This window comes from Tachyglossus aculeatus, chromosome 1 (assembly GCF_015852505.1).
Source record: "Tachyglossus aculeatus isolate mTacAcu1 chromosome 1, mTacAcu1.pri, whole genome shotgun sequence".
In the NCBI taxonomy this organism is placed as follows: domain Eukaryota; kingdom Metazoa; phylum Chordata; class Mammalia; order Monotremata; family Tachyglossidae; genus Tachyglossus; species Tachyglossus aculeatus.
This window is the reverse complement of record NC_052066.1, coordinates 107,029,152-107,055,069: the sequence shown is the minus strand read 5'-3', so window position 1 is coordinate 107,055,069 and position 25,918 is coordinate 107,029,152. Positions and strand designations below refer to the sequence as shown.

The 25,918-nt window shown below is 43.7% G+C and overlaps 1 protein-coding gene across 5 annotated transcripts in view; it reads right to left on the bottom strand.

Moving 5' to 3' along the window:
• Positions 1 to 25,918, bottom strand: part of KIZ (kizuna centrosomal protein) — a 174,640-nt gene that overhangs the window by 76,566 nt on the left and 72,156 nt on the right. For all 5 annotated transcript variants that reach the window (XR_005449437.1, XM_038743257.1, XM_038743261.1 and 2 more), the window contains 2 exons: positions 14,931 to 15,065; positions 12,264 to 12,428 (listed from right to left, as the gene is read on the bottom strand). Coding sequence is in view for 4 of the 5 variants with exons in the window: in XM_038743257.1 (XP_038599185.1) it covers positions 12,264 to 12,428; positions 14,931 to 15,065 (300 nt within the window). In the remaining variant the exon portion in view is untranslated. The remainder of the gene's footprint in view (positions 1 to 12,263; positions 12,429 to 14,930; positions 15,066 to 25,918) is intronic.

The window sequence follows — 25,918 nt, the reverse complement described above, 5'->3', positions numbered from 1 at the left end:
TTAGAACAGTGCTGTGCAATGTAGTAAGCACTTAACAAATGCCATTCTTCTTCTTCTTCTTATTATTTACTGCAAGGGAATTGGCCAGGTATACAGCCCCCCACCCCCACCCCGGGGACAACCTGATCACTTTGTAACTTCCCCAGTACTTAGAACAGTGCTTTGCACATAGTAAGCACTTAATATCATTAATAATAATAACAATAATAATGATGGCATTTGTTAAGCGCTTACTATGTGCAGAGCACTGTTCTAAGCGCTGGGGGGGATACAAGGTGATCAAGTTGTCCTACGTAGGGCTCACAAGTGGCGGAGCCGGGATTTGTACCCATGACCTCTGACTCCAAAGCCCGGGCTCTTTCCACTGAGCCACGCTGCTTCTCTAGCCACGCTGCTTCTCTATTACTATTATTATATAGTTAACACATAGTTAATAATAATAATGATAATAATAATGATAGCATTTATTAAGCACTTACTGTGTGCAAAGCACTGTTCTAAGCGCTAGGGAGGTTACAAGGTGATCAGTTTGTCCCACGGGGGGGCTCACAGTCTTCATCCTCATTTTACAGATGAGGTAACTGAGGCCCAGAGAAGTGAAGTGACTTGCCCAAAGTCACACAGCTGGCAGTTGGAAGAGCCGGGACTTGAACCCATGACCTCTGACTCCAAAGCCCGGGCTCTTTCCACTGAGCCACTCTGCTTCTCTGTTCACAGGGAAACCAGACAACCTGAGGAACAAGGCCAGTACTAGTGATTCAGTGGCCTTGGGCAAACCATCATTCACTCATTCATTTATCCAATCGTATTTATCTAGCACTTACTGTACTAAGTGCTTGGGAGAGTACGATATAGCAATAAATGGACACATTCCCTGCCCACAGAAAACTTACAGTCCAGAGGGTGGACGGACATTAATATAAATAAATGAATTTCAGATATGCACTTAAGTGCTGTGGTGCTGGGAGGGGGAATGAATAAAGGGAGCAAGTCAGGGCCATGCAGAAGGGAGCGGGAGAAGAGGAAAGGAGGGCATAGTCAGGAAGGCCTCTTGGAGGAGACGTGACTTCAGTAAGGCTTTGAACTTCACGGCCCGGCAAGAGAGACTGTGAGCCCACTGTTAGGTAGGGACTGTCTCTATATGTTGCCAACTTGTACTTCCCAAGCGCTTAGTACAGTGCTCTGCACACAGTAAGCACTCAATAAATACGATTGATGATGAGAGAGGTAGAGGCAGGGGGAGTACAGGTTGTGGGGCGGGGTGTCTAAGGAGAGGAATCTTGGCATTCAAGTAGCTCCGCACTCGTAACTGCCTCTGCCTCAGTCTGCAGAGGGGTTGACTTCAGTAGCCGAGCCCCAATGTTATCATCATCATCATCGTGAGTAGTATTTGTGAGAAGCAGCGTGGCTCAGTTGAAAGAGCTTGGGAGTCAGAGGTCATGGGTTCTAATCCCGGCTCCACCACATGTCTGCTGTGTGACCTTGGGCAAGTCACTTACCTTGTGCCTCGGTTACCTCATCTGTAAAATGGGGATTAAGACTATGAGCCCCGCCCGGGACAACCTGATCACATTGTATTATAATAGTGCTTTGCACATAGTAAGCGTTTAACAAATGCCGTCATTATTATTATTTATTGAGAATTTACTGTTTGCAGAGCACTGCATTAGCCACTTAAGAGAGTACAATACAACAAAATTAGTAGACGTGTTTCCTGCCCTCAATGAGCTTACAGTCATCATCATCATCATCATCGATCATATTTATTGAGCGCTTACTATGTGCAGAGCACTGTACTAAGCGCTTGGGAAGTACAAATTGGCAACATATAGAGACAGTCCCTACCCAACAGTGGGCTCACAGTCTAGAGACAGCAGGGCGTTCTCCTTTTAGACCTTTAGAGATGCATGGATCATTGAAATGGGGCAGGGCTCATACATTCCACGCTCCCACCAATAATGCAATGAATGCATCAAAAATCAGTGAATGCCCAAAATACTAATGTAAAACTGGGAGAAAGGAAATACCACAAGGAGCATCGTGACACATCCCAGCAGCCATAGTGGAACATGTAACCCCAGCTATAAGTACCGATCATTGCGCTTAGTACAGTGCTCTGCACACAGTAAGCGCTCAATAAATACGATTGATTGATTGATTAAATTGATGGATATGGTATGTGATACTACTAATATGGGTTCAAAGGAAAAGATGTGGACTAAAACTAATTGCAGCAAACGGATCGTCATCACCACCGTGTAAATTCTTATTGTCACTGAAAAAGAAAGGTCTGTGGCATGAGACACGCATTCAAGCAGCATGGCACAGTGAGGTCATGGGTTCTAATCCTGGCTCTGCCGCTTGTCTGCTGTGTGACCTTGGGCAAGTCAATTCACTCCTTTGTGCCTCAGTTATCTCAACTGTAAAACGGGGATTGAGATTGTGAGCCCCACATGGGATGGGGACTGTGTCCATCTTGATTTCCTTGTATCCACCCCAGTACTTAGAACAGTGCCTGGTACATAGTAAGTGCTTAATAAATACCATTATCATCATCAACTGTAAAATGGGGATTCAACACCTGTTCACCCTCTTAGTTAAACTGTGAGTACCATGCACTTAGAATGGTGCTAGAAAGATAGTAAGCACCTAACAAATACCGAGATTATTACAATTACTATAGTAAGCTAAGGACCATGCATAAACAGTGGTGGATTACCAAGGCTGAAGAGATCTGGAAAGACAGGCTGCCCAACACCAAACCAAGAACTTTTACTCAAAGGCCAGAATTTCATGAAGAAACTCTGGCCTGATATCCACTTTGACAAAATTTCAGTGCTGAAGGCACGACCTGTAACCCAGACCGGCATGTTGGTAAAAGGTTAGTAATAATAATGATGATAATGATGGTATTTGTTAAGCGCTTACTATGTGCCAAGCACTATTCATTCACTCAATCATTTATTGAGCGCTTACTGTGTGCAGAGCACTGTACTAAGCGCTTGGGAAGTACAAGTTGGCGACATATAGAGACGGTCCCTACCCGACAACGGGCTCACAGTCTAGAAGGGGGACAGACAACAAAACAAAACATGTAGACAGATGTCAAGTCATCAGAATAAATAGAATTAAAGCTAAATGCACATCAACAAAATAAATAGAATAGTAAATATGTACAGGTAAATAGAGTAATAAATCTGTACAAACATATACACAGGTGCTGTGGGGAGAGGAAGGAGGTAGGGCCGGGGGAATGGGGAGGAGGAGAGGAAAAAGTGCTGGATAATAGCAGCAGTAGTAGCAGTAACAGCGGTGACATTGCATCCATGCTTGTGAGTGTCATTGAGACTGTAAGCTCCTTGTGGGTAGGGAGCATGTCTAACAACTGTTATATTATGGGAACCACCATGGCCTGGTGGAAAGAACAAGGACTTGGGAGTCAGAGGACGTGGGTTCTAATCCTGTCTTTGCCATGTACCTGCTGCGTGACCCTGGACAAATCACTTGCTGGGTTTCAGTTCCCTCATCAGCAAAATGGAGATTCAATACCTGTTCTCCCTCCTACTTAGACTGTGAGCCCCATGTTGGGCCTGATGATCTTTTATCTACCCCAGCACTTAGTACAGTGCTTGGCACATAGTAAGCACTTACAAAAGCCACAATTATCATATTGCATTCTCCCAAGCACTTCATACAGCAGCATGGCTCGGTGGAAAGTGAATGGGCTTGGGAGTCAGAGGTCATGGGTTCTAATCCAGGCTCTGTCACTTGTCAGCTGTGTGACTTTGGGCAAGTCACTTAACTTCTCTGAGCCTCAGTTACCTCATCTGTCAAATGGGGATTAAGACTGTGAGCCCCACGTGGGACAATCTGATCACCTTGTATTTCCCCCCACCCCCAGTGCTCAGAACAGTGCTTCACACATGGTAAGCACTTAACAAATGCCATCATTATTATTACTATTACTCTGTACACAGTAAGTGATTGTTAAATACAATTGATTGATTGATTGATTGACAGCATTTCCTGTACACTTCATTCTAGGCAATGGCACCCCAGGAGAGGTTGTGGAGCCTCCATCCCTTGAAATCAGAGGAACAGACAGCCACCTGTTCTGGGAGGCTCAGATCTTCAAGGGCTTACTACTATTAACATTATAATATTAATTATGTAGTATATTAATACCACATTAAACACCACAATTATCATTAATAATAATCATTGTGGTATTTATTAAGTGCTTACTATAATAATAATGATAATAATAATATGGCATTTGTTCAGCGCTCGCTCTGTGCCAGGCACTGTACTAAGAACTGGGGTGGATTCAAGCGAATCAGGTTGGACACAGTCTGTGTCCCACATGGGGTGCTCAGTCTCAATCCCCATTTTACAGATGAGGCAACTAAGGCACAGAGAAGTGAAGCGCGTTGCCCAAGGTCACAGAGCAGGCAAGTGACGGAGCCGGGATCAGAGCCCATTACCTTCTTACTTCCAGGTCCGTGCTCTACCCATTAGGCCACATGGTCTCCCTCAAGGTCCCTTCCAGAGTCATGGCCTCCTGAAAAGATCTCAGGCCTGTTGCAAAAGGATTTGTCTGGCTGGCCCCGTCTACGTGCACCCGGAGAACCACTAACAATTGTTATTTTTTTTAAGTATGCAAGCAAGCACTGTGTGCTAGATAGCAGAAATTCATTAGGAATGAATCAACTGTGAAAAACGGCTGCTATTCCCGAACATTCAGGCGGGCTTTGTACAACAGTTCTACAAAAGAGAGTTTCTGAAGATCGGAGATGGGGAATTTATAGATCTTCACTAATAATAAATAAGGCTCATTTCTTAGGAGAGGTTAGATGGAACTGCAGATTAATAGTTAGAGGCCATATTATGAATGTTTTAGAATTAGAACAACTTTAAATCCATTCAATTTAGATATATCTTACCCCAGTGCCAGCAATCTTATCTGGCAGCCCAAGTTGAGGGTAAAGCGCAATGAATCATATAATATATGATTGCGAATAGAAGTATAAATGAATATGCACTTTCACTGTCACATAGGAAACTGTAGTTTACGACCAACAGTGTGTCAGTATTTCTAAAATGATTTTGACAAAGCTGGAATTGGATTGGCCAAAGAGGCTTGCAATCCATTTCATTATCTTCCCAACCCATTTATCAAGGAAGAATTTCCCATCCAGCTCCTCCCGCTCAAAAAATGCTTGTCGACAGACTGACCATCGAACACAAGAACACGAGACACGCCATTACTGGGTCAAATCAATGAACACTGGATAGAACCCAGGCTTGGGAGTCAGAAGGGCTTGGGTTCTAATCCTGACTTGGCCACGTATCTGCTGTGAGACCCTAAGCAAGTCACTTCACTTCTCTGGGCCTTGGGTACCTCATTTGTAAAATGGTGATTGAGACTGTGAGGCACGTGGGACAGGGACTGTGTCCAACCCAATTTGCTTGTACCCACCCCGGTGCTTAATTCCATTTGTTCTGACGACTTGACACCTGCCCACATGCTTCCTTCAAGGCCCTACTGAGAGCTTACCTCCTCCAGGAGGCCTTCCCACACTGAGCCCCTTCCTTCCTCTCCCCCTCTCCATCCCTCCCATCTTACCTCCTTCCCTTCCCCACAGCACCTGTATATATGTTTGTACATATTTATTACTCTATTTATTTATTTATTTTACTTGTACATATCTATTCTATTTATTTTATTTTGTTAGTATGTTTGGTTTTGTTCTCTGTCTCCCCCTTTTAGACTGTGAGCCCACTGTTGGGTAGGGACTGTCTCTATATGTTGCCAACTTGTACTTCCCAAGCGCTTAGTACAGTGCTCTGCACACAGTAAGCGCTCAATAAATACGATTGATTGATTGATTGATGTTTTGTTTTGTTGTCTGTCTCCCCCTTCTAGACTGTGAGCCCGCTGTTGGGTAGGGACCGTCTCTATAGGTTGCCAACTTGTACTTCCCAAGTGCTTAGTACAGTGCTCTGCACACAGTAAGTGCTAGACTGTGAGCCCGCTGTTGCGTAGGGACTGTCTCTATATGTTGCCAACTTGTACTTCCCAAGTGCTTAGTACAGTGCTCTGCACACAGTAAGCGCTCAATAAATACGATTGAATGAATATACCATAGCTATTATTATTAGTCCAGTGTTCTGTCTCTGACAGGGTCACCAAAGAACACTTGCAGGAACTGTGTGATAGTTTTCCTCCTAGACACCCACTCTTGGTGAAGAAATAAAGAACAATGGAAACTCTCTTTCACCAGGCTTTACCTCAGGAGGAAGAAGGCCCCTCCACACCGACCAACCCTTCAGTTGCCCCCGTTGGTCTTTACCAGGGTTGGCTAGGAAGTTAACGGATAGAGATAAGAGCTAAGCTAAGCTAGAGCTAAGAACAGTGCTTTGCCCATAGTAAGCGCTTAATAAATACCATTATTATTATTATTATTATTATTATTATTATTATTATTATAATTATAGAGCACGGGCCTGGGAGCCAGAAGGAACTTGGTTCTAATCCCGGCTCCACCACTTGTCTGCTTTGTGACCTTGGGCAAGTCACTTCACTTCTCTCCGTCTCGGTTCCCTCATCTTTAAAATGGGGATGAAGAGTGTGAGCCCCACGTGGGACGGGGACTTGGTTCAACCTGATTAATTTGTATCTACCCCAGAGTTTAAAACAGTGCCGGGAACACAGGAAGCACTTAACAAGTACCATAATTATTATTATTATTAGGAATCCCATCTGGGGGTGAAGAAGGTGGTTTAGACTCAGCGACAGAGGTGGGGCTGGAGGGGTTGAGCAGCTACACGCCTCTTGGATAGCCCCCCAAATGCTCAAGTGTACAGAGTGGCAGTGTGGCTCAGTGGAAAGAACACGGGCTTGGGAGTCAGAGGTCATGGGTTCTAATCCTGACCCTGCCGCTTGTCAGCTGTGTGACTTTGGGCAAGTCACTTCACTTCCCTGTGCCTCAGTTCCCTCATCTGTAAAATGGGGATTAAGATTGTGAGCCCCACGTGGGACAACCTGATCACCTTGTAATCTCCCAGTGCTTAGAACAGTGCTTTGCACTTAGTAAGTGCTTAACAAATACCATCATTATTATTATTATCAGTGGACCACTCTGAGTCAAAAAACCAACCGGCTTAGCTGGGCAGCCTGAATAGTCAATCAATCGTTTTTCTTGAGCGTTTACTGGCTGTAGAGCACTGTACTAAGCACTTGGGAGACTACAGTATAACAATGTAACAGACACATTCTGTGCCACAGTGAGCTTACAGTCTAGAAGTGAGAATAGAGACCAAACCATCTAAGGATTTGCCATTCTGCTGCAGGGGTCAAAATTAGGGACCAATTGAGAGAGGAGAAGTGGTTCTCAGTTCCCTGGGGAGCAGACTTCTGAGCAGATCAAAAATCCTATGCAGAGAGCCAAGCCACAGACTGGTCACCCTGAGGCCTAAACTCTCACAACCTGTGTGGCCCATGAGGTGTAACCTCATGTCAGTTCAAGTTCTCTACCTTAATAGTAATAGTTCTAATAATTATGATACTTGTTAAGTGCTTTAACTCGTACTTGTATTGTTGATGCAACAGTCAAAATGGGATGTGATCAGTGCTTGGATCAGCGTACTAGGAGTTTTGATGGAGAGGAGGGGCTGATTCTAGAGAGGTAAAGATAGAACTGACAGGATTTGGTCACAGACCAAATCTGTGGATTGAATGAGACAGATTATTTGCTACTTTAATCCAGGATCCAAACACCCCATGATATATATACAAAATACTCCAGGGCTAAAACTTGTACCTTGTTCCATGCAAAAAACCCACTGGTCCAGCTGAATGTTATGGGTATGAAAATCATGTCCTTCCCTGTTCCATACTGGGCCAAGAGTAAACATCCATAGTGAATGAATGGATTTTGAAGAAAGCTCTGCCTAAATTTGTGTCAGATTTTCAAGGCAAAGAAGATGAAAAGAAACCAAAGAAGATGTTGAACTCGAGAAGCAACTTAATTTAGAAATGGATGCAGACATCAATGAGTTTACTGCATTTCATTGAGAAGAACTACTATCCTATGAGGACAATCGGATGCATCCTGCAAGTGTCAAACAGATGAAAAAGTTGAGATTTCTCTCTATCAGCTCAAAATTTGAGAGTAAAAGTTTTACATTGATTTTCATGAAACCAAGAACAAGAACCTGAAGAAGATGATGCTCACGGAGAAGGGAATTCAAAGTTGCACAAAGGTGCTTAGAAGGAGATGATGTGCTATAATATGCTTTAAGATATAGTGACAAATAAATGGGCAAATTCTCTACTGAAGTTGAAAAGCCATTACTATAGTCAGCAGGATAAACTTCAACAAGGCCTCTCTAGAATCCACCCCTTTCTCCCCATCCAAACTCTTTGTCTCACCCTCCAGACTATAAGCTCACTGTGGGTAGGGAATGTGTCTGTTTATTGTTGAATTGTACTCTCCCAAGTGATCCCAAGAGCATTGTAGTGTTCTGCACATAGTAAGAGCTCAAAAAATACGATTAGGTGAATGAATGAAACTCCTACCATGCTGATCCAACTTCTATTTGCGGCCTTCTGCAAATAGCAGTAACCATATTACAACCCCTCACTTAGTTAATTTGATATTATGCTTTGAATTTCTTGAGCAAATCCATCAGGGTCATTTACAAGCTATACACATCATCCTCAAATCTGACAATGACTCCCCCCCACATTCAAAGCCTAATTGAAGGCACATCTCCTCCAAGAGGCTTTCGCTAAGCCCCCCTTTCCAGCGTGGCTTAGTGGAAAGAGCACGGGCTTGGGAGTCAGAGGTCATGGGTTCCAATCCCGGCTCTGCCACTTGTCAGCTGTGTGACTTTGGGCAAGTCAGTTAACTTCTCTGTGCCTCGGTTGCCTCATCTGTAAAATGGGGATTAAGACTGTGAGCCCTACGTGGGACGACTTGATTACCTTGTATCTACCCCAGCACTTAGAACATAGTAAGCGCTTAACAAATACCATCATTATTATTCTCCGACTCCCTCCTGCATCGTCCTGACTTGCTGCCTTTGTTCTTCCTCCTTCACATAACATTTATGTACAAATTGGTAATTTATTTATATTAATGTCTGTCTCCCCCTCTAGACTGTAAGCTCGTTGTGAGCAGGGGATGTGTCTGTTTTTTTGTTGAACTGTACTCTTCCAAGTGCTTAGTACAATGCTCTGCACACAGTAAGTGGTCAATAAATATGATTGAATGAATGAATCAATCAATCAAATTGCAAGTCAGAATCACAATGAATTCATTCATTCATTCATTCATTAAATGGAATTTATTGAGCACTTACTGTGTGCACAGAACTGTAGTAAGCACTTGGAAAGTACAATTCAGCAATAGAGACAATCCCTGCCCACACAGGGCTTACATTCTAGAAGGGAAGCAGCGTGGCTCAGTGGAAAGAGCATGGGCTTTGGAGTCAGAGGTCAGGAGTTCAAAACCCGGCTCCACCACTTATCAGCTGTGTGACTTTGGGCAAGCCACTTCACTTCTCTGTGCCTCAGTTCCCTCATCTGTAAAATGGGGATTAAGACTGTGAGCCCCCCGTGGGACAACCTCATCACCTTGTAACCTCCCCAGCGCTTAGAACAGTGCTTTGCACATAGTAAGCGCTTAATAAATGCCATCATTATTATTATTATTAGAAGAGGGAAGACACACATCAAAACAAGTAGACGGGTATTAATATAAATAAATAGAATTATAGATATATACATAAGTGCTGCGGGGCAGGTAGAGGGGGGAAGACAAAAGGGAGAGAGTTGGGGTGAGGTGGAAGGGTGAGGGAGCTGAGGAAAAGAGGAGCTTAGTCTGGGAAGGCCTCTTGGATGAGGTGAGCCTTCAGAAGGGTTTTGAAGGGAGGGAAGAGTGATTGGTGGATCTGAGGAGCGAGAGCATTCCAGGCCAGAGGTAGGATGTGGGCCAGGGTTCGATTGCGGGACAGGCAAGATCGAGGCACAGTGAGAAGGTTAGCACCAGAGGAGTGGAGTGTGTGGGCTGGGATGTAGAAGGGGAGAAGGGAAATGAGGTAAGAAGGGGCAAGGTGATGGAGAGCTTTGAAAACAACAGTGAGGAGTTTCTGTTTGATATGGAGGTGGATAGGGAACCACTGGAGATTTTTGAGGAGGGGAGTGGCCCGCCCAGAGCATTTCTGTAGAAAGATAATCTGGGCAGCAGAGTGAGGTATGGACTGAATTGGGGAGAGGCAGGAGGTTGGGAGGTCAGAAAGGAGGCTAATGCAGTAAGCCAGTTGGGACAGGATGAGTGATTGCACTAACGCGGTAGCGGTTTGGATGTTGTGAAGGTGAGACCGGCAGGATTTGGTGACTGATTGGATATGTGGGGTGAATGAGAGAGTGGAGTCAAGGATGACACCACGGTTGCGGCTTGTGAGACGGGAAGGATGGCTGTGCCATCCACAGTGACGGGAGAGTTCGGGAGACAACAGGGATTGGGAGGGAAGAGTAGGAGCTTTGTCTTGGACATGTTGAGTTTTAGGTGGCGGGAGGATATCTAAGTAGAGATGTCCTGAAGACAGGAGGAGATGAGAGCCTGGAGGAAGAGAGAGAACAGGGGAGGAGATATGGATTTGGGTGTCATCAGCATAGAGATTATCTGGAATGAAGTCACCCTCTTAGCATTGATGTTATCCTCACCTCAACACAGTTATGCTGAGTGGGACATAAGAGGAGAATGAGTGACAACAGAATCCTCAGACAATAACTGCATAATAGGCTGAAAACCAGAAAGCGAAAGCAGGGAGCAGAAGAAACCTTCTGAGGACATAATTTGGTTTTACTATTCTAAAAAACTATGTCCTCAAAAGGTTTCCTCTGGTCTCAGCCAATGCCCTATCATAATTTTTTAAAATGGTATTTGTTATCGCTTACCATGTGCCAAGCACTGAGATAGATACATGATAATCAGGTTGGACACAGTCCCTCGTCCCACATGGGGCTCACAGCTTTAATTCCCATTTTACAGATGTGGTGACTGAGGCACAGAGAAATTCAGTGACTTGCCCAAGGTTCCACAGCAGACAAGTGGCAGAGCTGGGATCAGAATCCAGTTCCTTCTGACTCCCAGGACTGTGCTCTTCCCATTAGGCCACACTGATTCTCTACTGAAGAACTGAAAATAGGGAATCAATTATCGAGGACAGACCATCATGGCCTACGGCAAACAAGAAAGGAACTGCTCTTCTGAACAAAAGCTCTGTATGGTTCGTAAGGCTATTATTAGGATATGAGACAAAGGGGCCAGAGCACAAACAGACAGGTGGTAGAGAAGCAGCATGGCTCAGTGGAAACAGCCCGGGCTTGGGAGTCAGAGGTCATGGGTTCAAATCCCAGCTCAGCCGCTTGTCAGCTGTGTGACTTTGGGCAAGTCACTTAACTTCTCTGTGCCACAGTTACCTCATATGTAAAATGGGGATTAAGACTGTGAGCCCCACGTGGGACAACCTGCTCACCTTGTATCCTCCCCAGTGATTAGAACAGTACTTTGCACATAGTAAGTGCTTAACAAATGCCATCATTATTATAATCAAACCTGACAACAGAAGGACATACCCACACACCCTTTTTTTGTGCACAGAATGTGGCCAGAGCTATGGATCCTGCATTTACCTTCTTTTTCTTTTCTTTCTTTCTTTCTCTTTTTCTTCCTCTCTCTCTCTCTCTCACACACACACACTTATATATACACATACACTGAGCACCTAATACAGAGCCCCGGACATGGTAGGAGACCTCTTCAGTGCTCTGTCCCTACCTGACACTCAAATACTATTTCAATTGAAATAGTATTGAAATAATTAAATCATCAATAATGATATCAATAGGAGTCAAACTTTAAACATTAAAAATGAGGAATTGGGGGGCGCACTATAAATTGTATATAACTTCTTAATAAAAATATGTTGAGACAGTGAAAATAGTAATGGAAAGCCGAATCAGAACTGAGCATCCTAAATTAGAAAAACATAAACCCCCAGTAAATGTGGAAAAATGAAGGGAGCCCCTAATTTTCCGCATGCTTTTGATCTGTCTTTACCTGAATCTACAGTTTTGAGAACATGATTATCCACAAATTGCTCTGAAATACAGCCTGACGATGGAATCAAAATGCTCATCAGTTAATCTGTTAATGTTAATCAGTTTAATGTTTTGTTAACTTCTGTAGTACCTGACTGGTTTCTCATCCATGGTGCTCCTTCTGTCAATAAGATCGTGTTCAGGTAAGAGGCGTTTAGCTGATATGCACTCCAACAATGTCTGAAACTGGTGAAGGACAACTGTACCACATGCTTCAAGGTCTTCTTCTTTCAAAATGCCAGTTTGATTACAAAGGCTATAAAATAAAACAGGTGCTGCATGAAATGTTTATTTAAGCCCAGACCGACATCTTATAGAATCTATTCGAGTTCTTCATGGTTTATTGAATAATATCTATAATATAATCTGGACATAAAAAGGCAGCAACTACAATGTCTCTTGACAAAGACATAAAATAAAACAGGGTTGAAAACCATTTTATTAATCTGGCAAGAAAAGTCACCTTTTTTTTTAACTCCTCAATGCCTGAAATTGTGCTCGAGCCATTTTTAGACAATCTCTTTCCATGTTCAAATTAATTGACAATTCACAGCCCTCTATTACATCACTTTCCTAACAATGAAAGGCGAAGTGAGTTTTATTCTAGGTCTTCTACCCCTTACATGAAATTGGTGCCAACTGCCAAATCCACAGACTCAGGAGGAGGCTGTATTAAGCACAGGGAACAGTAACTTTGGATGCAAAAGAACGATTCTCTTCATTTCTTTAGTCAAACCATGACTAAACCATGACAGGGAGACTTCCTCTAATCTGAATGGGGTTGGGGACAGACTGGAAAGGGGAATTGAGTTGAACGATCTTCATCTGTGAAATGTACCATCTATGACTTAATGCCTTCTTTGCGTATTCTACCAATCTATCCATTGTCTTGGATAATCTGCCTCCTCTCCCTATAGCCAGAATAACTTGGAATTGGCTGCATGTCTCCTTGGACAAATGGCCAAAAGGCTGCCAAGCACTGAAGCTGTGCCTGTTCTGTAAACTCAGTGAACTCAACTGGAAATCAGTCCTCAATACACTGGCCACTGATGGTCTTCACATGGTAATGACCCAAGCAATGATCAGGTAACTAATAAACGATACCTAGCTCTGGTTTCAACAGTGAGTTTACAGGGAGTTTTCTGCGACCTTCACAGAAATTGTGTGAGGCTACTAATGAGGCCAACCAGAATCTTTTCCTAGATAAAGAAGAGGGTTGGTGAAGGGTGCCAAGGAAAGAGGGCAGAAAGAGGAAGGAAGGGGAGTGGTGGGGTTAGGTGTGGGGGAAGGAAGAGTTTGTGGGACCTAACCCTAAGGCTATCTGCATCTTCCAAATTCCCCTTCTCATCTACATCAACTTTTTAACTAGGATCAAGCCACTGGATGAGTCTGAGGAGAAAGACCACTATAAAAACCCTAAACATATCACAAGAGGGGAGATAATAATAATAATGGCATTTGTTAAGCGCTTACTCTGTGCAAGGCACTGTTCTAAGCACTGGATGAAAAAGGAAAGTTTTATGGCATTTGTTAATCAATCAATCAATCAATCGTATTTATTGAGCACTTACTGTGTGCAGAGCACTGTACTAAGCGCTTGGGAAGTCCAAGTCGGCAACATCTAGAGATGGTCCCTACCCAACAGCGGGCTCACAGTCTCGAAGGGGGAGACAGACAACAAAACATAACATAATAACAAAATAAAATAAATAGAATAGATATGTACAAGTAATAGAATAGATATGTACAAGTAAGCAGCATGGCAGAGTGGATTCATTCATTCAATCGTGTTTACTGAGCGCTTACTGTGTGCAGAGCACTGTACTAAGCGCTTGGGAAGTCCCAGTTGGCAACATATAGGGACGGTCCCTACCCAACAGTGGGCTCACAGTCTAGAAGGGGGGAGACAGACAACAAAACAAAACATATTAACAAAATAAAATAAATATGTACAAGTAAAATAGAGTAATAAATACGTACAAACATATATACAGGTGCTGTGAGGAGGGGAAGGAGGTAAGGAGGGGGCTCAGTGTGGGAAGGCCTCCTGGAGGAGGTGAGCTCTCAGTAGGGCTTTGAAGGGAAGCGCTTATTATATAATAATAATAATTAACCACAATAATTATGGTACTTGTTAAGTGCTTACTATGTGTCAAGCACTGAACTAAGCGCTGGGACAGATACAAGATAATCGGGTTGGACACAGCCCCTGTCCCACATAGGGCTCACAGCCTAAAGCCTCATTTTACAGATGCGGTGACTGAGGCACGGAGAAGTTAAGTGACTTGTTCAAGGTCACACGGTAGATAAGTGGCGGAGCTGGTATTGGAACCTGTATTCGAGAACCAGCATGTGTAGTGGATAGAGTACGGGCCTGGGCATCAGAAGTCATGGGTTTTAATTCCAGCTCCACCACTTGTCTACTGTGTGACCTTGGGCAAGTCACTTAACTTCTCTGTGCCTCAGTTACCTGTGCCTCTGTGCATCTGTAAAAAATAGGGATTAAGAGTGTGAGCCCAACGTGGGACAGGGACTGGGTCCAATCTGATTAACCTGTATCTACTCCAGTGCCTCGAAGAGTACTTGGTACATAATATGCACTTAAGTACCATAATAATAATAATAGTTATTATTGTTATTGACCCAGGTCTTCTGATTCCCAGGCTTGTACTCTTTCCACGAGGCCACGTTGCTTCTCCTTTCTAGATTCTTCTTTAATAACCAATCCAAACTAGGTAGAAATCGACTTGGCACTTACTTAATTAGCCTGTTCAGTTTTTCGGTGTTAAGGGCTGCAGCTTGATAGAGTTCCACATGCTTAGTGTTAGCTTGTTCCACCTGGTCTTCTATGAACTGCAGCAAGTGCGAAAAACCTCGGAATGATAAACACACCCTGCAGAAAGACAAGAAGCAAAAGTGATACTATTTAATGAATTTATCCAAGTTCACTAAAGGGACACTCTATGGTACCTGTGTATTCTCTCCCATCACTCAGTACAGTGCTCTGCAAACTCTAAGTGCTTAATAAATACTATTACTCCTACTTTAGGCGAAATGTAAAAAAAGCCTGATTTGAATCTTTATCACACAGTCTTTTCACTCACAATAAGAGACTTGGGAATTGTTTTTTTGTTTTTTTTTTTTCAAGAAAAGAGAAACCTCTTGACAGTCCTAGAACTGAAGCAGATTCTCAGAGGCAGGAACAGAAGGAGTAAGGGGAATGAGTATTCTAGAAATAACACTTTGCACAAGAACAACACAAAAGGTGCTATCGTCTTCTTGTACTCAGCCAAACTGAGATCTACTTTTCGGCAAAACCAACACAGTTTCAACGCTTCAGAAAATCAAACTCTTCTTTAACTAGCTCACCACTTTCTCACATTTCTGTGAGTGTCATTTCTTTGTACACTTTGGATTCTGGGTAGCCACAAGTTTTTCATTTGCTCAATAATGAAGCATCAAAATTCTGTAGTAACTCCTGTTGAAAAATAGGAATGGTTTCAGATTTTACATGCTTGCCTCTGGTTTTTATGTTCCTAGAAGAACCAGCTTTCCAGAACACTTTTACTGTTGTGGTTATTCAGATTCGGGGACAATAAACAATTGCTCTCTTACACTCTGGGTGAAGGAAAAATCAGTCTTACTTGGAAGGGGATTTTACTTGTAAAGGAACACATAGAAAAGTGTTTTAAAATAGAACCAAAGGATATTAATGCTCCAAATGTTCTAAGTCATTCTCTGAACAACGTTTGAAAATGCAAGAGGTTAAAGAGTGCAGAACAACAACTTAAGCCTAGGGAAAATGGAACAATTTTCTTAAATTCTCCGGGATGAATAGAATTTTCCATATAGACCATAAAGAAGAGGGACAATTAGCTCACTGAAAGCCAGGGGATGGGTCTTTCTTTCACTTCTTCTGCAGTTCTGCTTAGAGTAAGTACTCTAAGCTATTTATTTATTATTCTAAACTAATACTATTTATTGATTGACCAACATGACAGCTGACTATGCTCTCTCCCCAAGCCCCTGCAGAGCAAGGATCTCTTCCATCCTCAAGATTTCCACATAAATCAGGCACCTGGGTGCGCAAATCAGGACTTCCAAAGGCTTCCCTCGGCACTGCTTTTGGCCACAGAGGTACCGGGTGAAACAGTTGGTCTCTAGGGCTCCTGATCGCTGAACCCAGTTTTCTTGATTCACAAGATTCCACTTTCACACTCAATTTTTTCTTGGCTTTCTCTCATGAAACAACTCACTAAACTTCCCCTGGAAACAGCTTCCTTTGACCAAGGATCATTTAAAGTTTCAGGCATTTGCAATAGATCTCCTTTGGGGAGCATTTCCCTTACCCTCCCTACCTAAAGGTCCAAGATTGCAGTCTTCCTCCAAGCCTGAGAGCCTTCCAGCAACAACTCCACAGAACAGGTAAATTGATTTGCTTTATTCCATCTTATTCCTCACTTATTCTGTCCCTGGGTTCACAAGACAGAAAACAATAAACCTGTGTCCAGTGCACTCTAAGGAGCAAACCGCCCATTTAATAATTTTATGTTCAGGAAATGATTAATTCCAGGTTAAATTTTTGCATTTGCATGTTTTACAAACTTTAGAGAGTACTATGCACCATTTCACAAACATCAAGTTCTACATACACAAACACTGTCTTCAGCCAATGAATTGGGTGAGAAGGATGAAGTGTATCAGACTAGGAATAAAACACTTATCTCTCTTTCTCCGTACAGAAATCAAATGTTCAATACATTTCCGAAATTCTATGTGCAAAGAAACACATGCACCTTCCCATACATACGAAGCTCACTGGGTTATTTAAAGAATTTTCAGAACACTTATAATTATCAGCCACCCTAGAAGCCACTCTAATCATTATTTAAATGTTTAAAACTATTTGATTTATGATAGATTTTGTCTTTTTAAATTACTTTTCACAGTGGTGCTCTAAAAGAGAAAGTATTAGGCTATGTTAGGCTCTGGTACTAACATACTGAAGGTTCTTGAGTGTCAATCTCAACTATTAAATGTGGGAGTATATATATTATATACATATATATGTTAATTTATATGTATACATATTATTTATAACAATCACAGTCCAGTGGCTCAGGTGATAGAGATATTTAATGGAGGAAATACATTTAATTGCTCTCTTTTTTGGGATTTATTTTCAAACAGAAAAGGTTTCCCTTGATCAAATAAGAACATAAGCCTATAGATGAAAGTACAATTAAAAGTAGCGTTGTTTACCAAAGGACTACAAACCCAGGATCTGCATTTTATCCCCAAGGGACTGATACCTTCATAATTTTTTAAGTACCAATTTATTACCCCAAACCCAAAATATAATCTCTCGAGCACTTTGGGAATTCCTTAGAGCTGAACTGATACCAACCACACTGTCCTTGTCTACTTAAAGTACAGGCCACACTTCCAGAAGCAATAACCATTTTAAATGGTTGCCTTTAAAACACCATGGACGATTAATTACCCTCAGAGACCCAAATTTATAGTCAGACCTCTAGTTTTCGGGTCACCGTGAAACAACTCAGTAGCTCCTTTTACCACAACCAGTAGGAGAAAAATCTCCAGTGACCACCTACAGGTATAGAAACGAAACAAGGAGCCAACAGGGATTTGGGGGATAGCTACACCTCCATAATGATGCAAATTAAGATTCAAACATTCTCACAATAGAGTCCCGCTTACCCTTTTACAGAGGTGTAAATGGCCATTCAGAATGTGATTCCAGCCCGCCTGCTTTGTTAAGGGGTTCACAGAAGAATTTCACTAAGCTTCCTTGCGGTCAGGCAACCGGCCCTTAAAAATTCGGGCAGCAAATCGTTCGGAAAGCCTGCCTTCCCCAGTGCAGGGAACTGGGTTCATTTCCTTACTCTAAACTCACAGATGTTCTCTGCAAACTGCAGGAAGCAGTGGGAAAATATCCTCAAGGCTTTTTCAGGGGCAAGGGTGTTTGCCATCTCTGGAAAAAGGAGGGCTTGGACTCCTGGATAATTGCTGACATCGAAGTTTAAATTTGGGGATTTTGTTTAAGGCACAAAAACAACAGCAGAGAGGACAAACACGCACGCTGTCAAAGCGCTGTTTTCTTTTAACTGAAAGTCTTACAAAAACCTATATTTTAGGGGATACCTCATCTCCCATTGTGCTGCTAGCTGTGGGTGGTCCGGCCGAAAAGGGAACAGAATAATAAAAGGAGGGGACGGAAGGACCCTGACATAAAGAAAAACAGAATGTATGACAATCTGCAGCAGGCTCTGGATCAGGGGTTAGCAAACAACGGGTCCTTCTCTTTATCCGGGTTGCTTCCTAGAAACGGTCTGATCGAGCTGACAGCTTGAATTATGTGTTACATTTTGTAGTGCACAATCCATCTGGGCTAAGTCCTCTTCAATGCAGCTGAAGCGGCACCGGCCAAACCTCTGCCTTTCTCCCGGCTGGAGCGTGGGCCTCCGAACAGTTGTTATCTTTCTAGCCCACTTTCAATCCCAGACCTCTTCTTTCAAATACTCCTTTATCGGAGGAACTGGTGAGGCCGGGCGAATTTCTAATTGGGCACGAAGGCTTTCGGATCCAGGTCGCCAACCCCGATCCATCACGGCTTTACGGGTGACCAGAAGTCATTCTTCGTGGCCGTTTTTGAGTGCCCTGTTTGGAATGAATTGGTGCTCTTTTAAGTCCAGGTTTTTTGGACAATTGTGTGTGTCATAAAACCCGGTGCTGAGACTCCCAATAATCGGTCTACCTGGCAGTCTCAGAAGAGAGGGTGGAGCGAAACGGAGGAATATGTTCCCAAGTGGATCTTCTCGATGAGCGCAAGGCACTCAATCGATCCATTGACCGATGATATTTATTATGTGCTTATTGTGTGCAGAGTACTGTACTAAGCATTTGGTAAGCACTTGGTACAGTGCTCTGCACACAGTTAGCGCTCAATAAATACGATTGAATTAATTTGGGAGAGTTCAGTTCCAGAGAGTTGATAGACATGTTCACTGCCCACAAAGAGCTTGTAGATTAGAGGGACCTTCCCTTTAGACTCCCTCCAATAGAGGGCTGCAAGAATAATAATAATAATGGCATTTGCTAAGCGCTTACTATATGCAAAGCACTGTTCTAAGCACTGGTGGTTACCTAGTGCTATCCAAGCATTATTAATTTTATAATCATTATTATAACTGTTATTCACACCTTGAGGGGCTAAAGTGGTGAATTTTGGACTGTAGGTCCTGGGAAAAAGAAAAAATCAGAGAAGCAGCTTAGCCTAGGGGAAAGAGCACAAGAGAGTCAGAAGACCTGGATTCCAATTCCGGTTCCACCCCTTGTCTGCTGTGGGACCTTGGGTGAGTCACTTGACTTTTGTTATCATCATCATCATCAATCGTATTTATTGAGCGCTTACTATGTGCAGAGCACTGTACTAAGCGCTTGGGAAGTACAAATTGGCAACATATAGAGACAGTCCCTACCCAACAGTGGGCTCACAGTCTAAAAGGGGGAGACAGAGAACAACAAAAAAAAAACCATATTAACAAAATAAAATAAATAGAATAGATATTGTTAAGCGCTTACTATGTGTCAAGCACTGTTGTAAGCACTGGGATAGCTAGAACGGAATCAGATTGGACATAGTCCCTGTCCTGCATGGGGCTCTGAGCCTAAGTCGAAGGCAGAACAGGAAAACTGAAGCACAGAGAAGTTAACTGACTTGCCCAAAGTACACAGCAAGCATCTGACAGAACCAGGACTACAACCCAGGTCCTCTGCCCCTCAGGCCCATGCTCTTTCTACTAGGCCATACTGCTGCTTCTAGTCTTCTCTTTGCCTCAGTTTCCTCATCAGAAAAATGGGGATTCAATATCTGATCTTCCTTTCCCTTAGACTGTCAACCCCATGTCAGGCAGAGACTATCTGATCTGATTGTATCGTATCTACTCCAGTGCGTGATAAAGGGCACATAGTAAGCACTTAACAAATGACCACAATTATTATCATCCACTCCAGGACTCTGTCTTTGCACAGGATAATATAACACAATAATAATAATAATAATAATAATAATAATGGCATTTATTAAGCGCTTACTATGTGCAGAGCACTGTTCTAAGCGTTGGGAAATTTACAAGGTGATCAGGTTGTCCCATGTGGGGCTCACTGTCTTAACCCCCATTTTGCAGATGAGGTAACAGAGGCCCAGAGAAGTTAAGTGACTTGCCCCAAGTCACACAGCTGACGAGTGGTGGAGCCGGAATTTGAACCCATGACCTCTGACTTCGAAGCCCGTGCTCTTTCCACTGAGACATGCTGCCTCTCTAGACACTCAGCCACATGGTTAGTGATGAACCATCCGACAATCCTAACTCTCCCCTATATTTACAGAGAAGCAGTGTGGCTCAGTGGAAAGAGCCTGGGCTTGGGAGTCAGAGATCATGGGTTCAAATCCCGGCTCTGCCGCTTGTCAGCTGTGTGACTTTGGGCAAGCCACTCAACTTCTCTGGGCCTCAGTTACCTCACCTGTGAAATGGGGATTAAGATTGTGAGCCCCATATGAGACAACCCGATCACCTTGCATCCTCCCCAGCGCTTAGAACTGTGCTTTACACATAGTAAGCGCTTAACAAATACCAAAATTATTATTGTTATTATATTTCAAACTCTCTCCTTGACATTCCTAACTTTCCCTATTACATTCCTAAGTTTCATCTTGTTCATTCAATCGTATTTATTGAGCGCTTACTGTGTGTAGAGCACTTTACTAAGCTCTTGGGAAGTACAAGTTGGCAACATACAGAGACGGTCCCTACCCAACAGCGGGCTCACAGTCTAGAAGGGGGAGACAGACAACAAAATAAAACATATTAAACAAAATAAAATAGAATAAATTTGTACAAATAAAATAAAGAAATAAATAGAGAAGTATGTACAAACATATATACATACATACAGGTGCTGTGGGGAGGGGAAGGAGGTAAGGCAGGGGGATGGGGAGGGGGAGGAGAGGGAGAGAAAGGGGGGGCTTAGTCTGGGAAGGCCTCCTGGAGGAGGTGAGCTCTCAGTAGGGCTTTGAGGAAGAGAGCTAGCTTGGTGGATGTGCAAAGGGAGGGCATTCCAGGCCAGGGGGATGACGTGGGCTGGGGGTTGATGGTAGGACAGGCAAGAACGAGGCACGGTGAGGAGATTAACGGCAGAGGAGCGGAGGGTGCGGGCTGGGCTGGAGAAGGAGAGAAGGAAGGTGAGGTAGGAGGGGGCGAGGTGATGGACAGCCTTGAAGCTAAGGGTGAGGAGTTTTTGCCTGATGCATAGGTTGATTGGTAGCCACTGGAGATTTTTGAGGAGGAGAGTAACATGTCCAGAGCGTTTCTGCACAAAGACGATCCGGGCAGGGGCATGAAGTATGGATTGAAGTGGGGAGAGACAGGAGGATGGGAGATGGGAGAGGAGGCTGATGCAGTAATCCAGTCAGGATAGGATGAGAGATTGAACAAGCAGGGTAGCGGTATGGATGGAGAGGAAAGGGCGAATCTTGGCAATGTTGCAGAGGTGAGACCGGCAGGTTTTGGTGACGGATTGGATGTGAGGGGTGAACGAGAGAGCCGAGTCGAGGATGACACCAAGGTTGCGGGCTTGTGAGATGGGAAGGACGGTAGTGCCGTCTACAGTGATGGGAAAGTCAGGGAGAGGGCAGGGTTTGGGAGGGAAGATAAAGAGCTCAGTCTTGGACATGTTGAGTTTTAGATGGCAGACAGACATCCAGATGTAGATGTCCTGAAGGCAGGAGGAGATGAGAGCCTGGAGGGAGGGAGAGAGAGCAGGGGCAGAGATGTAGATTTGGGTGTCATCAGCGTACAGATGATAGTTGAAGCCGTGGGAGCGAACGAGTTCACCAAGGGAGGGACTGTAGACAGAGAACAGAAGGGGACCAAGAACTGACCCTTGAGGAACCCCTACAGTAAGGGGTTGGGAGGGGCAGGAGGAGCCCGCAAAAGAGACTGAGAATGATCGATGGCCAAGTGGAAAGAATATATTGGGAGACGGAAGACCTCAGTTCTAAACTCAGCTCCACCTCTTACCTGCCGGGTGATGGCGGATGAATCACTTCTAGACTGTGAGCCCACTGTTGGGTAGGGACCGTCTCTATATGTTGTCGACCTGCACTTCCCAAGTTCTTAGTAAAGTGCTCTGCACACAGTAAGCGCTCAATAAATACGATTGAATAAATAATGAATGAATTTAACTTCTCTGTGCTGCTGCTTTCGTACCTGTAAAGTGGGGGCTGAATATCTGTTTTCTTTCCTGGAGAAACTGGGAGCCATATGTGGAACAGGAACTGTGTCCAACCTGATTATCTTGTATCTGTTCCAGTGCTTAGTACAGTGCTTGGCACACACTAAGCATTTAAAAAACACAGTATTATTAGTATTGTTATTATCAACATTACTTTTCTTGAATCAATCTAAACCCCTCTGGAGTCTCATCAGGGTTTAGTTGTTAATGAAAGAAGGGTTAGAGTTCAAACATATAACTGTACATTTTAAATTGGTTAGTACTTTGAATGCCTGTCTGTACCAGTAATACTGTGGATATGCAAAGCAAGTTTATTTGAAAGAGTAGCTATCTAGTACACGTTATGAATGTTAGATATTTTTTAACATTATGGCATATAGCACTGCTAAGCCCAGACACTCCAGGCGGTGAACTGCAAATTCCACAGGAGCCAGGGCACGCTCTGGCACAAATAAAGCTCTACTTCTCACAGCCCCAATTTCCTCCAACATCCCCCTTTTCTCTTCTAACACAGGCACTTCTCATTCATGGACTTATTCACTCCTTTCTTTTACCTGCTAATGTTTTCTGTCTTTACAACTTCTAGTGGTAGGAAATTCCACGTTTACATCCCTCTGTTCATATTCCTATACTTGTCACACTTTCTTTTTAGAAAACCACTTATCAGAAATCCACCAAACACTCCTTATTAAACACTTCTAGACTGTGAGCCCGTTATTCTAGACTGTGAGCCCATTGTTGGGTAAGGACCATCTCTATATGTTGCCGACTTGTACTTCCCAAGCACTTAGTACAGTGCTCTGCACACAGTAGGCACTCAATAAATATGATTGAATTTACAAAAACTTGACATCATGATACATCCCAATTATCTCCTGACCCATCAAAGTTATTTTAATAAACTCTGTCAAGGGGTTATACTCTACCTGTAAAAATTTAACAACCTGAGGGACCAAAGGAGTTCATCCTTTGGAAGTCATAAAATCCCACAAACCTCTCCATGAGGACAAAATGGAAGCTTTGATATTTATTGTTTCTGTTATTTTCACTGCACTTTTAGATTAGAAACTTCTGAGTTGGTTTGCTTCTGACTGTTGAGCACCTTTCTGCTTTCAGACAAAGATAACATTTCTGAAAATGCAGAGACAGGTTTTAACCTGCATGCGCTCTCTTCTCAAGAAAAATATTCTAAGGGCTTTGCCACACGCAGGCAGCAGCCAAGTGGTCTTGGAGCTTTATGAGTCCTTAGTGCCTACTGACGAGTAAGTCTGAAAAGGCTCCTTCAGAGATATTGTGGTCTTCTGGGTCAAAAACAGGTTTGGGAAACTTTCATGAATGAAAATTTGCAGGGTAGGATTGTGCAGCTGACCACAAGCCAATCATCCCTTACTATTCACCTCAACAGATCAAAGAATAGCCATTGTAAAAAGTCCTCCAAAACATATTTACATAATGGGATTTAATTGCTTCCAAAGAGCTGCTATTTGCAATTGGGTATGTAATTAGGAAATCGTCTGAACATTAATATGTTTTCATAGGAGTTCAAGTCTTCATTTAAGGAAGGCTCCCCCTGACCCCAAATCCATATTAGAATTACGTTAGGGGTCATGGGCAAGCAAAAAATCACTCGCTCCACTTCACAAGCTCTTGGTGAGGAAGCGTTCGAAGTGGAGATTCTCTTTACTGCCAAACTCACAGAGTACCCTAATGGCAAAGGTATTTTTTAAGGGTAAAAAATGATCACTGCAGGGGAAACCTCCAGCCGCCTCCCTTCAGGCCTGGTATTTTGTTAAGCGCTTACTACATGCCAAGCACTGTTTCTAAGCGTTAGGGCAGATACAAGGTAATCAGGTTAGACACAGTCTCTGTCTCATGTGGGGTTCACAGTCTCAATCCCCATGGCTCGGTGGAAAGAGCACGGGCTTTGGAGTCAGAGGTCATGGGTTCAAATCCCGGCTCCAACACTTGTCAGCTATGTGACTTTGGGCGATTCACTTCACTTCTCTGTGCCTCAGTTACCTCATCTGTAAAATGGGGATTAAGACTGTGAGCCCCCCCCGTGGGACAACCTGATCACCTTGTAACCTCCCCCGTGCTTAGAACAGTGCTTTGCACATAGTGAGTGCTTAATAAATGCCATTATTATTATTATTAAATGAGGTAACTGAGGCACAGAGAAGTTGAGTGACTTGTCAAAGATCACAAAGCAGATAAGTGGTGGAGCTGGGATTAGAACCCATGACCTTCTGACTCTCAGGACCATGCTCTATCCACTAGGCCATACTGCACGGGCGGGAGGGAGAGGGATAGCCATCTAGGGTTCCTGGGGATGCAGCCTGCTGACCCCCGACTATCTTGCATGATGTGGGCAAACGACCACCAATACCTGGAAGCCTATGAGAGTGTCGAACAAATCCTCCAAATGATGATGATGATGGCATTTATTAAGCACTTACTATGTGCAAAGCACCGTTCTAAGCGCTGGGAAGGTTACAAGGTGATCAGGTTGTCCCACGGGGGGCTCACAGTCAATCCCTATTTTACAGATGAGGTAACTGAGGCCCAGAGCAGTTAAGTGACTTGCCCAACGTCACACAGCTGACAGTTGGTGGAGCTGGGATTTGAACCCATGACCTCTGACACCAAAGCCCGGGCTCTTTCCACTGAGCCATGCTGCTTCTCATGGATGTGAGCCACTGCTGACTGTGCCCCAACTGCTCAATCGCTTGACCATGTGAGTTCTCTGGCATCACGGCTCCCAGGGCCCCTCGCTGTCCTCCACTGGACCATCATGTCCTCCACATAGGCTGCCCTCTGCATAATAATAATAATAATAATAATAATAATAATAATAATAATAATAATGGCATTTATTAAGCGTTTACTATGTGCAAAGCACTGTTCTAAGCGCTGGGGAGGTTACAAGGTGATCAGGTTGTCCCACGGGGGGCTCACGGTCTTAGTCCCCATTTTACAGAGGAGGGAACTGAGGTACAGAGAAGTGAAATGACTTGCCCAAAGTCACACAGCTGACAAGCGGCAGAGCCGGGGTTTGCATCACCGAGGAACATCCTTCCCGATCTTCCCTATGCCACCCGGGCAGGAAAAAGCAAAGCAGCTGCAGCCTGGGGCCGCCTCTGCAAAATCTTGGGAAGACTATGGTGGCCACTGCTGAAGCGCTCTCTGTGGTTGCGGCTGTGACTGTGGACTCTGAGACACAAGGTGCTTGAAATTCTGCTCCCCCTGCCACAGCGCCCTACTGCTTCTAATAATAATGATGGTATTTGTTAAGTGCTTACTATGTGCCAAGCACTGTTCTAAGCACTGGGGGAGATACAAGCTAATCAGGCTGTCCCACGTGGGGCTCGCAGTCATAATCCCCATTTTACAGATGAGGTAACTGGGGCACAGAGAAGTTAATAATAATTA